We start from the raw sequence: 16,238 nt of genomic DNA on the forward strand, positions 1-16,238 counted from the left end.
CTGCTAACAAGGCCGAAGACTTGGCTGTGGAGACCCTATTCTCTAAATTGCAGCCACATCTGCACGTAGCCTCCCGCCTCGTGGCCCTTCAAAACTCTCAGCCTGGGGGATCCAGCATTTCCCCAGGGCAGGGGCCTCCTTCCGTTCCTGGACCTTCCCTGACCTCGGTATCTACCCACGTTTGCTAACCGTGTACCAGTTATCCACCAACTGAATTACAAACTGAGGACAAAAGATTAGTTCGCCGACTCTTTTAACTAGTTTTTAATTTCTGCTATCTAGGAAGCAACACTTAATTGTTTTTCTAAAGAACGTAGTCATCATTAAGGAAAAGCCCACGTGGGGGCTGACCCTGCGGGTTGGAAGTGGGTCAGGGCCTGCAAGGCGGCCTCACCACTTTACAAGCTCTAGTCTACCCCAAGGCGCCCGGGGCTGAAGAGCTGGGCCTGGGAAGGAGGCCTTGTGGTTCCGGGGTGGCCAACTTCAAGCCCGCGATCTGGTTGTCCCGGCAGCAGCGGCCGCCTTCCCGCCCGGGGGCGCCAAGCCCGGGGCCCTGCCCCAGCGAGCTCGCGGTCTCGCCCTGCCGCGTGGGCCCCGCGGTGACCCGGAAGCGCTCCGGAAACGGTTCCGGAGTCGGCGCCGGCAGGATGGCGGCGGACACGCAGGTGAGGCGGGTGGCTGCGGGGCCAACGCGGCGAGCGACTTGGTGCGGACGGTGTCTGTCGAGCGGGGCCTCCCTCGTTCCTCGGCTTAGGGGCGCTGGGGGTGGTGGCTGTGGAGGGCGTAGTCCGGGGCCAGTCTCAGGCCGGCCTCTCCCGGCTGCGGGCTTGGCCCGGCCCTGGCGGCGCGGGCAGACCGCGGGCTCGAGGAGTCGGGAGCTCCCGCCTTGACTTCGGCAGCTGGAGCTCGGCGGGGCCCTCGCCTGATCCCGGAGTTGCCAAAGGTCACTTCCCTGAGTCTTCACTTCTTTTTTCCAAAGCCCTCCAGCCCCGAGCCCTGGGCCAACGCCAAGTTTTCCTTAAAGTTTGTATTAAGCAAATGATCTTTGAGCACCTACTGTGAGCAGGGACTTTCAGTGTAGTCTTTGGATTCATACAAATCTGGGCTTGAGTTTCTGCTTGTCGATTTCTGTGACATGTCAAGTAAGTGACTTAATCCCGCCACGTCTGCGTTTTCATCTATAAAATGAGGTTAAAACAATACCTGTCTTAAAAGGTTGTTGTGAAGGTTCAGTGAGATAAAATAGGGCTTGATAATATGTTGATTTTTATCAGATCCAGGGTTAGTGAAAAGAACTGTCCTGCCCATGTAGAGTCTTGGCACCCTTGAGTGTTATTACCTGTGGGTACCTTGTAGTTCAGGAAGAACTTGGGAAAACCTTTTTCTCTACCCAAGCGTCAGTTGTGGTTATGTTTTAAGATGAAGACACTGTTACGGGGCAGGGGGAAGGAAACAGGTGTCTAAAGAACAGCTGGGCTCATTTGGAGTCTCCAGGGGGATAGGATTGATTTTTATGTGTAGGCCCAGAAAGTGACCACTTATCTTGAGCATTCAAAAAGACGTTTATTGATACTCTCCTTTGCAAGTGGCTGATAATTTGTTCAAGTTATGTTGTATTGAATCCTAGAAAGAAAAGCTTAGTATGAGGGGGTTAGGGAAATACGTGTTGAATGTTTAACATTGATACTCACTTGAGGGAAGAATCCTCTCTAGAGCTGTACTGTCCAGTATGACAGCGACATGGCTACTTAAGTTAGTTAAAATTTTTTTTTTTTTTTTTTTTTTTTTTGAGACAGAGTTTCCCTCTTGTTACCCAGGCTGGAGTGCAATGGCGCGATCTCGGCTCACCGCAACCTCCGCCTCCTGGGTTCAGGCAATTCTCCTGCCTCAGCCTCCTGAGTGGCTGGGATTACAGGCACACGCCACCATGCCCAGCTAATTTTTTTTTAGTATTTTTAGTAGAGACGGGGTTTCACTATGTTGACCAGGACGGTCTCGATCTCTCGACCTCGTGATCCACCCGCCTTGGCCTCCCAAAGTGCTGGGATTACAGGCTTGAGCCACCGCGCCCGGCCAAGTTAGTTAAAATTAAATGAAATTTTAAAATTCAGTTTTTGGCTGGGCTCAGTGGCTCATAATCCCAGCACTTTGGGAGGCCAAGGTGGGCAGATTGCTTGAGGTCAGAAATTAGAGCCAGCCTGACCAACGTGGCAAAACCCTCTCTCTACTAAAAATACAAAAATTAGCCAGGCTTGGTGGCGCATGTCTTTAATTCCAGCTACTCGGGAGCCTGAGGCATGAGAATCACTTGAACCCAGGAGGCAGAGGTTGCAGTGAGCCGGGATTGCGACACTGCACTCCAGCCTGGGTGACAAGAGTGGGACTCTGTCTCAAAAAAAAAAAAAAAAAAAAAAAAAAAATCCGTTATTCACTTGTCCTAGCCACATATCAGTGCACAGTTAGACACATATAGCCAGTGGCTACTGTATTGAGTGGTGCAGGAGAATATTTCTGTATTTTATAATTTTTGTGTTTTTAGTAGAGATGGGGTTTCTCCATGTTGATCACCCTGGTCTGGGACTCCTGACCTCAGGTGATCTTCCCACCTTGGCCTCTCAAAGTGCTGGTATTACAGACGTGAGCCACCACGACCAGCCTAAGATTAGTTTTTAAACGCTTTATTAGTTTTAGTGAAGAGATAGCAAAAACAGACACATGTATACGATCTGTCCTCCATCTAGAATTCCCACATAGTTACGATTCCACAGGGTAATGTGTAGAAGGACACATTAAATTCCTGGTCATAGCTTCTCTCACAAAGATGAAAGAGCTTTTCAGGTTTAAGACCCTTCTTTTTCTTAATCAGAAAATGAATGTTACCCACTTAAGACCTTGTCAGAACAAAACTTAGAAAGAGAGCACTAAGATCCTTCAGAGAAGTCATTTATTTTTTGATTTCAGAATGCAGACAGCTTTAAAGTTCACAGATGTCTCTCTAGAGTAGTACTGTCCAATAGAACTTTCTGTAATGATGGAAGTATTTCCTGCACCACCCAGTACAGTAGCCACTAGCTACATGTGACTAACTGTGCACTGAAACGTGGCTAGTGCAAGTGAACAACTGATTTTTTTTTTTTTTTTTTTTTTTTTGGAGATGGAGTCTCGCTCTGTCACCAGACTGGAGCTCAGTGGCGTGATCTTGGCTCACTGTAACCACTACCTCCCAGGTTCAAGAGATTCTCCTGCCTCAGCCTCCTGAGTAGCTGGAATTACAAGCATACGCCACCATGCCTGGCTGATTTTTGTATTTTTGGTAAAGACAAGGTTTCACTAGGTTGGGCAGGCTGGTCTCGAGCTCCTGACCTCAAGCAATCTGCCTGCCTCAGCTTTCCAAAGTGTCGGGATTACAGATGTGAGCCACTGCACCTGGCCTTGTCTTTAGTATTCTAAAGGAAAATGATTTCAACCTAGAATTCTGTATTTGGTCAGAATATTTTCATACTTGCAAGGAGTTTACAGAATGGAGGATGTGTTCACCCAAACACAAGAAAGTTCATGTTCAGAGTAATAAACTGTGCCCTAGCTGTAGAGGATCACATGCCTAATTGGGGCAGGTCAGAAAACTCTCGGAGAGATTTCCTTAGGAAGGTGGAATTTGATGAAATACCTGATCTGCCTAAATGTACTGAGATTTAGACATATGGCAAAAAGTTTGGGGTTTATTTATAAAAACAGATAAAACAAGTCAAACTGAAGTGAGGTGGGAAAGGGTAATCATTAACACCATGGGCATAAAAACGCTGGGAAGAATAAGAAACAGTTTATTAAGAGGATGTTGAATGCCACTTACATTTGGTGTAAGCACTGATTACTGACCTATCCTATATTATGAAACTGGGGGCTTCCAATGGGGAAATGGGGAAGGTGAGGGGTAGGGTAAGAGCAGGAAAGTGAGCTGTGGTAGAAAGGTAGCAAAACTGAAAAATCAAGAAACATGCAAGTTACCTCCATATTTAGAGATACTTAGCTATATGGAGGTAACTACTCAAATATCCACCAAATCAACCTAAGGGTTGCCCATGGAGAGTGAGGGCAAGGGGCTGGTTTTTAGACTTCTCAGAACTGTTTGGTTTTGACTCTGTGTGCATCTATGACTATAAAAACAAAAGACATTTTAAAGTTAAAATGGTACATCATTTATGTAGAAGTCAGAGTTTTGGACATCAGTTTCTTTTATTCATTGCCAATAGAATTATGGTAGGGATTTAAGCAGAAAAACTCAGTATTATTTTATTTCTGTGTGTACTCTTGACTCTTACGCTACTAATAAGGCCGGCCAGCCGGGCGTGGTGACTCACACCTATAATCCCAGCACATTGGGATGCTGAGGTGGGCAAAATCACCAGACGTTGGGGATTTGAGACCAGTCTGACCAACATGGAGAAACCCCATCTCTACTAAAAATACAAAAAGTTAGCTGGGCATGGCGATGCATGCCTGTAATCCCAAGTACGTAGGAGGCTGAGGCAGGAAAATTACTTGAACCTGGGAGGCGGAGGTTGCAGTGAGCTGAGGCCCTGCCATTGCACTTCAGTCTGGGCAACAAGAGTGAAACTCCGTCTAAAAAAAAAAAAAAAAAAAAAGGCCTGCCTGTGAAATACCCTCAAAAGAAAAAGATGGGCCAGGTGCAGTGGCTCATGCCTGTAATCCCAGCACTTTGGGAGGCCAAGGTGGGTGGAGCACGAGGTCAGGAGTTCAAGACCATCCTGGTCAACATGGTGAAATCCCGTCTCTACTAAAAATATAAAACATTAGCTGGGCATGGTGGCGCGTGCCTGTAATCCCACCTATTCAGGAGGCTGAGGCAGGAGAATTGCCTGAACCCAGGAGGCAGAGGTTGTGGTGAGCCGAGATCGCGCCATTGCACTCCAGCCTGGGTAACAAGAGCGAAACTCCGTCTCAAAAAAAAAAAAAAGAAAAAAAAGATGATGACCCCACTGTGCTGTTACATGGGTCTTATTATGCCCTGCTCTACCAGTTGTGAATCCACAACCTGCCCACTTGGTGGCTTGTAGAATATTGCTCAGGAGCAGATTTTTAGGGATGTTTGCAAACTGTCCCACTCACTGGATCTTATGCTTATGTCCCTTTGCAGTGGACTGCAACCATGGTACCTTGGATGGGTGTTGAAAGCTAAAGATTTGTTAGCATCAGTTTATAGACCTGTTTGGTTTTGAGGTTAGTTTCAAAAATGCAGGTGCTGTGGCTCTCGACTCCATTATGAGCAGTGACTTCCTCTCTCGGAGATGTTTTCTTCACCTATAAAATGGGGATGCTGATGCCTCCCTTGCAGGCTTATTGGTAGTAGTGGCCAACTTTATGCTTGGGTTGAGAGTAGGCACCGTAAATACACAATCTCACTTAATCTCCATCACAGTCATGTGAGGTAGCTGCTATTGTCCGCCTCAGATAGATGAGAAAACCGAAGATTGGGAGAGTGATATTATTTGGCTAAGTTTCCACAGCTAATAGAAAGCAGAGCTGGGATCCAGTCTCCTAACCTTTCACCTTTTAGCCAGCGTGCTTTTGCTCTGCCAGTGAGTTGCCAGGGTGCTGACATTTCCCTTATGGGGAGGTTAAAGTGAGATAATGTAGAGGGAATATGCTTGGCACAGAGTAGGCCTCTGCTAGATTTTGGGTAGTTCTGAAGGGATATTTTCTGTTCAGAGGTCTTTGCCTTTCCACTTATTGCCCAAGTTTAAGTAACGTATATTGACTCATTGACTAGTTGAATTAAAGCTGTATATCTCAAGTGAGAGTGATTTTGCCTCCCGGGAGACATTTGACAATGTCACAACTGGGGTGGGAGAGGGAGATGGGCTGCTAGTGACATCTGGAATGCTTCTAAAAACACAACCCACAACCAAGAATTGCCCGGCCCAAAATGTCAAGAGTGGGGAGGTTAAGAAACCCCAGGTTAGAGAGATCCTGGAATTCTACACCCACCCCTCAATACACCCACACTCATTGTTTTATAGACTGACTGGTGAAATTTTCTCTGTTGCTTGGCCTTCGCAGGTTTCTGAGACACTAAAGCGTTTTGCAGGGAAGGTGACAACAGCCAGTGTAAAGGAACGGAGAGAAATCCTCAGTGAACTGGGGAAGTGTGTGGCTGGAAAAGGTATTTATTTTTCATCCATATACCCTGTACAATATTCCATTTCAAAAATAAATTGTGTTTTTTTTTTTCTTCTTTTTGAGACAGATTCTCATGCTGTCCCCCAGGCTGGAGTGCAGTGACACAGTCTCGTCTTACTACAACCTCTGCCTCCCTGGTTCAGGCTATTCTCATGCCTCAGCCTCTAGAATAGCTGGGACTACAGGTGTTCACCACCATACCCAGCTAATTTTCGTATTTTTAGTAGAGATGGGGTTTCACCGTGTTGGCCGGGCTGGTCTTGAATTCCTGACCTCGAGTGATCCACCTGCTTTGGCCTCTCAAAATGCTGGGATTATAGGCACGAGCCACTGGGCCCAGCTGAAATTGTGTTTCGTTAGAGCCATGGCCTTTATTTCCTTGCTATCAAGTGAATTGAAACAGTTAAAACCTTTGGGTTAATGGAGAGTTTATCCATTCAGGTGTGAAGGCTGTTTATGCTTATAACCATTTTGACTGGAAATATTTTAAAAAGATAGCAAAAACCTTTCTCAAGTAGTATACTGAGTACAAAAACATGTTCTTTATGACTTGGGATATCATTTTCCCAGTCTGTGTTCAATAAAGTATTCCAAGATCAAATAAGTTGGGAGAGGTTCTTTTTTGGAGTCACTCTCTGTCTCCCAGGTTGGAGTGCAGTGGCATGATTGATCTTGGCTCACTGTAATCTCTGCCTCCTGGGTTCAAGCAGTTCTCCTGCCTCAGCCTCCTGAGTAGCTGGGATTACAGGCGCCCATCACCATACCCAGCAGTTTTTGTATTTTCAGTAGAGACAGGGTTTTATCATGTTGGCAAGATGGTCTTGATCTCCTGACCTCTTGATCCGCCCGCCTTGGCTTCCCAAAGTGTTAGGATTACCTGTGTGAGCCAGTGGGGGGTCATGTTTTTTAATGCCCTCTTGGAATATTCACAACAAGATGTTTTCACTTTATAAAGCTTCCTTGAATCCAGTGTTTTCTTTGAACCTCTTTTTTGTTGAACTTCTGTTCAGGGCCTGGGAAACACATTTTGGGAAATGCTGAGCGTATCTGATTATTCTGATCTGCACCATAACCAAGGGATAGCTCTAGGATTTATTAAGTAAGACCATTTTGCCTTCACCCAATAAATCCTAGTTATTTTTTCATTTCTTTTGGTATGTTTGTTTTTACTGTATAGCATTGGCTTTCAAAGTGTGGTTCCTGGACAGGCAGCATCAACATCACCTCCGAACCTGTTAGAGATAAAAATTCCCAGCTCCACTGGAGCACCTCAGATCAGACCAGGAGGTGCTGTAGTTCCAGCTACTTGGGAGATTGAGAGGTGGGAGGATCGCTTGAGCCTGGGAGGTTGAGGCTGCGGTGGTGGGTGACAGAGCGAGACCCTGTGTCAAAAAAAAAAATCCTCGGGATAGAACCCACCATTTGTGTTTTTTTTTTTGTTTTTTTTTTTTTTTGAGACGGAGTTTCGCTCTTGTTACCCAGGCTGGAGTGCAATGGCGCGATCTCAGCTCACCGCAACCTCCGCCTCCTGGGTTCAAGCAATTCTCCTGCCTCAGCCTCCCGAGTAGCTGGGATTACAGGCACGCGCCACCATGCCCAGCTAATTTTTTGTATTTTTAGTAGAGACGGGGTTTCACCATGTTGACCAAGGTGGTCTCGATCTCTCGACCTCGTGATCCACCCGCCTCGGCCTCCCAAAGTGCTGGGATTACAGGCTTGAGCCACCGCGCCCGGCCCATTTGTGTTTTAACAAGCCCTTTAGGTGATTCCTGTGTTTACTAAAGTTTGAAAACCATGGCCATGGCCGGGCACAGTGGGTCATGCCTGTAATCCCAGCACTTTGGGAGTCTGAGGGGGATGGATCACCTGAGGTCAGGAGTTCAACACCAGCCTGGCCAACTTGGTGAAACCCTGTCTCGGCTAAAAATACAAAAATATTAGCTGAGTGTGTTGGTGGGCGCCTGTAATCCCAGCTGCTTTGGGAGGCTGAGGCAGGAGAATCATTTGAACCCCGTAGGTAGAGGTTGCAGTGAGCTAAGATCATGCCATTGTACTCTGCCTGGACAACAAGAATGAGTCTCAAAAAAATGAATAAATTAATAAAAAGAAAACCATAGCCATATAGATTGGGTCTCCCTTTCTGTCCCCTTTTACTTTTTATTCCTACAACGCCACCCAAGTTCTCATTTGCTGCTTCTGACCTGCTTGTGCCTGGTAAGATACCCAAGCTTGTAAATTTGCTGTTTGTGAGCTTCTAAGAGATTCTCTTGTGTGTCATGCTCTTGTGTGTAATGCTTTAGTGTATCAGTTTTATGGCATCCTCAAAGGTTTTTCTGGTCACTTTCCCAGCAGAGAGCTCTAGTTAGAAAGGCAGCCATGTGGCCAGGCACGGTGGCTCACGCCTGTAATCCCGGATCATGAGGTCAAGACATTGAGACCATCCTGGCCAGCGTGGTGAAACTCCATCTCTACTAAAAATACAAAAATTAGCTGGGCGTGGTGGCGTGCACCTGTAGTCCTAGCTGCTCAGCAGGCTGAGGCAGGAGACTCCCTTGAACCTGGGAGGCAGAGATTGCAGTGAGCCAAGATCGCGCCACTGCACTCTAGCCTGGGAGACAGAGCAAGACTCAGTCTCAAAAAAAAAAAAAAAAAAAAAAAAAATGAAAGGTAGCCATGTGATACCGATTTTTCCAGTCACAGGCCTCTAGTGCAGCAGTCAGTGATGAAGGGCTTGGTTGGGCTGTGCCACTTATAGGCTGTTTGACCTGCTTCAAGTTACTTCACCTCTCTGAGCCCGTTTCTTTTGCGTTGAACATGGAGATAGCAGTAATACTTCCCTGATATGTTGGAGTAAATGTCACACATTGTCTGGCTATGGTAAGCTCACAGTGTATGTTAGCTGTTGTTATTGTCATTGTCTTAGCCACAACCTGTTTCTGGCCCCAGTCATTCTTTTTCCCCAGTTACTGAAATAGCCCTGGATCACATGGACCAATGCAGTGTTCAGGGCTCTGGGGGAATGGTGTCCCTGTACCTCATTCATTTCTCTTCCATCGTTCAGGTGCCTGAAGTGTGAGGAATGATATGAGCCATGCATGGGTCTCCTGCTCTCGGTGCCTCCTACACCCAGTATAAGTCTGTCTTATCCTGCAGGTTAAATTTCCTCCTCCTCAGAAGCTTCTCCCTTTTGTTTGCATGCTTCAGTGTGGCATGCAGCACTTGTCACAGGTTGGCTTTCCAACATTATTGAGCACTCTTTTTTCTTTTCTTTTTTTTTTTTTTTTTTGAGACGGAGTTTCGCTCTCGTTACCCAGGCTGGAGTGCAATGGCGCGATCTTGGCTCACCGCAACCTCCGCCTCCTGGGTTCAAGCAATTCTCCTGCCTCAGCCTCCTGAGTAGCTGGGATTACAGGCACGTGCCACCATGCCCAGCTAATTTTTTTGTATCTTTAGTGGAGACGGGGTTTCACCTTGTTGACCAGGATGGTCTCGATCTCTTGACCTCGTGATCCACCCGCCTCGGCCTCCCAAAGTGCTGGGATTACAGGCTTGAGCCACCGCGCCCGACCTTTCTTTTTTTTTTTTTTTTTTTTGAGATGGAGTCTCGCTCCATCTCCCAGGCTGGAGTGCAGTGGTGCAATCTTGGCTCACTGTAGCCTCCACCTCCTGGGTTCAAGTGACTCTCCTGCCTTAGCCTCCTGAGTAGCTGGGATTACATGTGCGTGCCACCATGCTTAGGTAATTTTTGTATTTTTAGTAGGGATGGGGTTTTGCCATGTTGGCCAGGCTGGTCTTGAACTCCTGGCCTCAAGTTATCCTCCCACCTTGGCCTCGCAAAGTGCTGGGATCACAGGCATGAGCCACTGTGCCCAGCCGTATTGAGTGCTATTGTTCAACCAAGAATTGAACTCTTTCTGCCCAGAGTTAGGGTGTATCTGTTTCACTCAGGCTGGCCGGCTTGGTTTCCCGTTGCTTGCTTGCTTTATTTAAAAATGGGCTTAATAACAGTGCCGCTTTATATGGATTAAGTGAGTTAATGTGTATGAATTACTTAGAGCAGGGTCTGGCATCTCATAAGCACTAAGAGCTGGGGTGTTATTAGTCTTCCCCTTTTCTTCCTCATGTGTCCTGAGTAGTTATTTTGTCTTCTTAACCCTGCATTCCACATATGTCTCCCTCCCTTTCCATTTTTCCAGAGCCTGCTAATCTATTCGGCTAAGCTTCTGTATCTTTCAGACTTTCAGAAACATCTAGTTATAGGTGCTGTTCCCTCTTGTCACTCATAGTACTACAATGTTACACTGTTTTTTAAACTGTTTATTAGAATGTATGTAAAGAAAAGGCCGGGCGTGGTGGCTCACGCCTGTAATCCAAGCACTTTGGAGGCCAAGGCAGGTGGATCACCTGAGGTTGGGAGTTCAAGACCAGCCTGACCAACATGGTGAAACCCCGTCTTACTAAAAAAAATTAAAAAAAGAAATAAATATACACATTCTAATTGAACAGCTTACTGAATCATCACATATTAAAATTAAGCACCAGTATAACCAGCACCCAGCTCAAGAAGTAGAATCGTTCCAGCACTCCTGAACCTCTACTTGATGGCATGTGAGGTTTTGAGGCCACTTGTATTTTCTTAGTTTCGTTCCTTTAGCAAATGTCTACCCAAAGCTTTTTTTTTTTTTTTTTTTTTTGAGACGGAGTTTTGCTCTTGTTACCCAGGCTGGAGTGCAATGCCGTGATCTCGGCTCACTGCAACCTCCGCCTCCTGGGTTCAGGCAATTCTCCTGCCTCAGCCTCCTGAGTAGCTGGGATTACAGGCACGCGCCACCATGCCCAGCTAATTTTCTGTATTTTTAGTAGAGTCGGGGTTTCACCATGTTGACCAGGATGATCTCTTGACCTCGTGATCCACCCGCCTCGGCCTCCCAAAGTGCTGGGATTACAGGCTTGAGCCACCGCGCCCGGCTACCCAAAGCTTTTTTGTACCAGGTGTTTTCCTAGAATCCTGTTTTGTTGCTTTTTCCTCTTGGGGAGGAAAGTCTTAAATATACGGGGAGTGTCCAATGGGCTGACATCATGTCTGGCAGAACACCTGACTGCAGCTGCTTACCAGGTCATTTTTATTGACTACTCTCTGTGTAATCTTTGGTTTCAGATCTGCCGGAGGGAGCAGTGAAGGGGCTCTGCAAATTGTTCTGCTTGACTTTGCATCGATACAGGTGAGTCCCAGCCAAAGGCCCTGTATCTGGAACAATTTTGTATAGAGAGGTGATTTAGGGTAGTGGTTAGAACCCAGGTTGAAGCCAGACTGCCTGGTGCCAAATCTGGGCTATATCATATCCTAGCTGTTAGATCCTGGGTAAGTTACCTATCTTTCTGTGTCAGTTTCCTGGTCTGCAGAATGGAGATGATTCTATTCTGTGTCTCATGGGTGGTGGTTAGTTAGTGTGAGGTGTCTGGAACAGTTGCCTGCTGTGCCATAGTGGTCAGTATGTGTATGCTGCCATTAGTCTTGTGTGTTAAATGGCCTGGCCTACTTGGAGAACCTTATAAGTGCTCCATAAATGTAGAGGCTGCCCTTACACACTCAGTGGCGTATTTACCCTTATGAGATACTTTTAGAACTCTAGGAGGAGGTGAGTTTATCCGGTTATTTCCTAATTCCTCCTCTGTGATCCACTGGAGTGTGGTGTGATCTGTTTTTCCTGAGAAAGATCAGTGCATGGCCTGAGCAGCCTTGCCCCTGCCTCTGCCTGAGGTCCCTATGTTCACCTTTCCCCTTTGCCTCTCCCCCTAGAGATGCAGCGTCCCGCAGGGCCTTACAGGCAGCCATCCAGCAGCTGGCTGAGGCCCAGCCAGAAGCCACTGCTAAGAACCTTCTACACTCTCTGCAATCTTCCGGTATTGGCTCCAAAGCAGGCGTTCCCAGGTAAGAGGTAAAAGTTGTGGCCTCCTGGGAATTGGAGTCCTGCTCAGGAGAAGCTGGAGCAGCTGACTGTGCACCCGAGGGAGGAGCCAGGATGGCAAGCTTAGTGGAGAAAACCACTTTCCCGAGGAGCAGGGTTGGGAAACAGGGCAGACAAGGCCATTTTGAGGGGAACCAGTTGTCCACCAGGCCCCTAATGCTGGAAGTCATCTGTTTGTTTTTTTAGTTGTCAGTGCCAAGAGATGGGAGTTTGGCCACTAAAGCCTGGACTCCTCGCCCTGAATTGTCACAGATAGTTTGTGGGGAACTGATTGCAAGTTCTGTTCCCTGACGTCAGGAGAGAGTTCTGCATTACCAGGCGAGGCCTTAGGGACAGTGTTAGTCCTCAAGGTGGAGGCTGCTGCTCTGAACTTACCCCTGCTCTCCTCTGCAGTAAGAGCAGTGGCTCTGCCGCCTTGCTGGCCTTGACCTGGACCTGTCTTCTGGTGCGCATTGTCTTTCCGTCAAAAGCCAAGCGACAAGGAGACATCTGGAACAAACTGGTAGGTTCCCTGGGTCTCTGAAGTAGTAAGGGTCAGCTTTCTCCGGAGTTAGAGCGTGTTTTGGCACCTTCTTGGTTCCAAGTGCTTTTCTAGGTGCTGGGTGACCAGACACTCTGAGTTGTCCCGAGGCACATGGCTTTGGTGGATGGGCATGAGTGCAGCTTACGTAATCACATTCCTCGGTTTATCAGACACTTTGGAGCTTCTCTGTCAGGCATGGTGCTAGGCACTGGCAATGCAGTGATGGAGAGGAGAAACAAGGCCTCTGACTTCATGGCATGTGTGGAAGCCATGACAGGCCAGAGTTGGGAAGATAGCCAAAAATTAAGGAAACTAGAAAATATCATAGTGTAAATCCTTTTGCTTTTTTCCTGGCTAACCATTCCATTCCCTGTGTTTGATTTCAGTGTTGAACTGGTGAATGGAATGGATTTCTTGTCTTGGTTTTAGTTCTTAAATTCCCTCCTTTCCTTTCTACATGTCTGCTCACCAGGTTGGGAGGCGAGCAGAGCAGACACGTGCCTGGACAGGCTTACTGGAGGTCATGAGGAATGTTTTTATTTTTATTTTTTTGAGACGGAGTCTCACTCTGTTGTCCAGGCTGTAGTACAGTGGTGCGGTCTTGGCTCACTGCAACCTCTGCCTCCTGGGTTCAAGTGATTTTCCTCCCGAGTGGCACAGTGCCTGCCACTGTGCCCAGCTAATTTTGTATTTTTAGTAGTGACGGAATTTCACCATGTTGGCCAGGGTGGTCTTGAACTCCTGACCTCGTTATCTGCCCGCCTTAGCTTCCCAAAGTACTGGGATTACAGGTGTGAGCCACTGCTCCCGGCTAAGCAGTGGTTTAATGATTTAATGAAAAGGAGTCTGAGGATCTTGGTATGGTTCTGATTCTTTTTTTGAGTTGAAGTTTTCACTCTTGTTGCCCAGGCTGGAGTGCAATGGTGCAGTCTTGTCTCACTGCAACCTCTGCTGCCCAGGTTCAAGTGATTCTTCTGCTGCAGCCTCCCAAGTGGTTGGAATTAAAAGTATATGCCACCACGCCCAGCTAATCTTTTTGTATTTTTAGTGGAGAAGGGGTTTCACCATGGTGGCCAGGCTGGTATGGAACTCCTGATCTCAGGTGATCCCCCTGTCCTGGCCTTCCAAAGTGCTGGGATTACAGGTGTGAGTCACCATGGCCAGCCTTGGATCTGATTCTTGTCCATGGGACTTGGCTGAGTCACTTACTTCTGAGCCCATTTCCTCATTTGCAAAGTGGGAAAGAAAATACTACCCAGCCTGTCCGCCTCAAAGAGTTGCCATGATGACAGGTTTAGTTGAGAGTTGAGATGGCTGTGGACACTGTAGAGTCCTATGCAGGTAGTTGTCAATGATGAGTGGCCTTAGGAAACACAAGTACCTCTATGAAGCAACCTGCTAGTTAGATAGAGGGCCCCATCCCTGGGAGCTTATCCAGCACACCTCTGGGGACAAACATGGAATGGCCATCAGTATAATTGATTGATGATGGATTAGGGCCACTGAAACCTTGAGGGTCTATGATTATATATTGCTGTCAGCTGGGGCTCTCTTGGATCCCCTTCAGGGCATGGGTGTCATTGTTACCAAAAGCCTCCTTGTAATAAGAAGGCTTATCTCTACTGAGTGGTGTTTTTTTGTTTGTTTTTTATTTTGTTTTGTTTTTGAGAGACAGAGTCTGACTGTCACCCAGGTTGGATTGCAGTGGTGCTGTCTCGCCTCACTGCAACCTCCGCCTCTCGGGCTCCAGAAATTCTCGTCCCTCAGCCTCCTAAGTATAATAGCTGGGATTATATGCACATGCCACCACATCCGGCTATTTTTAGTAGAGAGGGGTTTCACCATGTTGGCCAGGCTAGTCTCAAACTCCTGACTTCAGGTGATCTGTCTGCCTCGGCCTCCTAAAGTGCAGGGATTGCAGGTATGAGCCACTGTGCCCAGCCTACTTTTTAAAAAGCATATTTAAAAATTTCTTTTACATACCATGATTCTGCAGACTTCATTTTCTTTTTTGAGATAAGCTCTTGCTCTGTCACCTAGGCTGGAGCACAGTGGCATGATTTCAGCTCACTGCAGCCTTGACCTCCTGGGCTCAAGCGATCCTTCTACCACAGCCTCCTGAGTAGCTGGGACTGCAGGCATGCTAGTGCAATTTTTTTTTTTTTTTTTTGTAGAGATGGGGTTTTCCTGTGTTGCCCAGGTGTGTCCCAAACTCCTGGGCTCAAGGGAACCCCCTGCTTCGGTCTTCCAAAGTGCTGGGTCTTTAGGTGTGACCCACTGCACCCAGCCAGTAATCCTTTCTATGCCACATTATGTATAGGGAGTCCTCTGTTTTTTGTAGTCTTTTATTGTTACTAACAGTGCTGCAATGAATTACCTTGAGCATAGGACATTTTATACACATGCAAATGGAATTTTTTATTTTTTTTGATTAGGAAGCAAACTGAGAGCAAATGCAATTTATTAGCATTGCTTTCACAAGCATATATGTTTTATCAGGGTGGCCATTTACACTGCTCTCTAGTGACCTTGGGCATTTGTGGCACGCAAAGCCTCTGAGATTTTTTTTTTTTTTTTTTTTGAGACAGAATTTTGCTCTTTTTGCCCAGGCTGGAGTGCAATGGCACAATCCCGGCTCACCGCAACCTCCTCTGGGGTTCAAGCGATTCTCCTGCCTTAGCCTCCCGAGTAGCTGGGATTACAGGCATGCGCTACCACGCCTGGCTAATTTTGTATTTTTAGTAGAGATAGTATTTCACCATGTTGGTCAGGCTGGTCTCAAACTCCTGACCTCAGATGATCTTCCTGACTTGGCCTCTCATAGCACTGGGATGACAGGTGTCAGCCACTGTACCCCGCTGCCTCAGAGATTTTTTTAGTTGAGCACCTATTATGTGTGTCAATCTGAGTTGGACGATGTGAGCTCTATGTAGTTCGAATCCCCATATTGAGCTATGCTTCTGTATCCACGATGCTCAGCTTAGTCAGTAGTTACTAAGTATTTCTGGAATTAATAAAGGACAAGTCAAGGCAGATAGGAAGTAAATGAAACAGGGCCCTATTTTCCTGTGTGGCACTTAAACCTCACTGAAATCATATATTCATTTGTGTATTTATTTGTTGAACTCCTTTTATTCCCACTGAATTCTAAGGTACATGAAAGCAGGGACCATGTCTTACTCCCCTTGTGCCTTCATTGTCTCATAATAAGTGACCAGCAAATATTTATTAAATGAACACTTGAGTGTCATTTAATAAATAGGACAGAACTAAATGCAGGATGGAGGGAAGAGGATCTGGCTAGAGTTGAGCGGGAGAAGCTGAGTGGAGATGAAGCCAGGATTTGGAGGGGCTGATGGAGGTCTCTGCAGGCTCTGAAGGCCATGGGACCCTCAGTCTCATATCCCATCTTGACCTGAGCCTTTCCTGGTTCTGGCAGGTGGAGGTACAGTGCCTACTCTTGCTGGAGGTGCTGGGTGGCTCCCACAAGCACGCCGTGGATGGTGCTGTGAAGAAACTCACGAAGCTGTGGAAAGAGGTGACAGGAC

The 16,238-nt window shown here is 47.0% G+C and overlaps 1 protein-coding gene across 2 annotated transcripts in view; it reads left to right on the plus strand.

Annotated features, from left to right (window-relative positions):
- The first annotated feature begins 590 nt into the window (after positions 1 to 590).
- GCN1 (GCN1 activator of EIF2AK4) overlaps positions 591 to 16,238 on the plus strand; it is a 70,900-nt gene continuing 55,252 nt past the window's right edge. For both annotated transcript variants that reach the window (XM_003932188.4, XM_074402160.1), the window contains exons 1-6: positions 591 to 665; positions 6,079 to 6,181; positions 11,357 to 11,420; positions 11,999 to 12,130; positions 12,561 to 12,669; positions 16,130 to 16,228. In XM_003932188.4, coding sequence (XP_003932237.1) covers positions 648 to 665; positions 6,079 to 6,181; positions 11,357 to 11,420; positions 11,999 to 12,130; positions 12,561 to 12,669; positions 16,130 to 16,228 — 525 coding nt within the window. In that variant the 5' untranslated portion in view covers positions 591 to 647. The remainder of the gene's footprint in view (positions 666 to 6,078; positions 6,182 to 11,356; positions 11,421 to 11,998; positions 12,131 to 12,560; positions 12,670 to 16,129; positions 16,229 to 16,238) is intronic.

This window comes from Saimiri boliviensis, chromosome 7 (assembly GCF_048565385.1).
Source record: "Saimiri boliviensis isolate mSaiBol1 chromosome 7, mSaiBol1.pri, whole genome shotgun sequence".
Lineage (NCBI taxonomy): Eukaryota > Metazoa > Chordata > Mammalia > Primates > Cebidae > Saimiri > Saimiri boliviensis.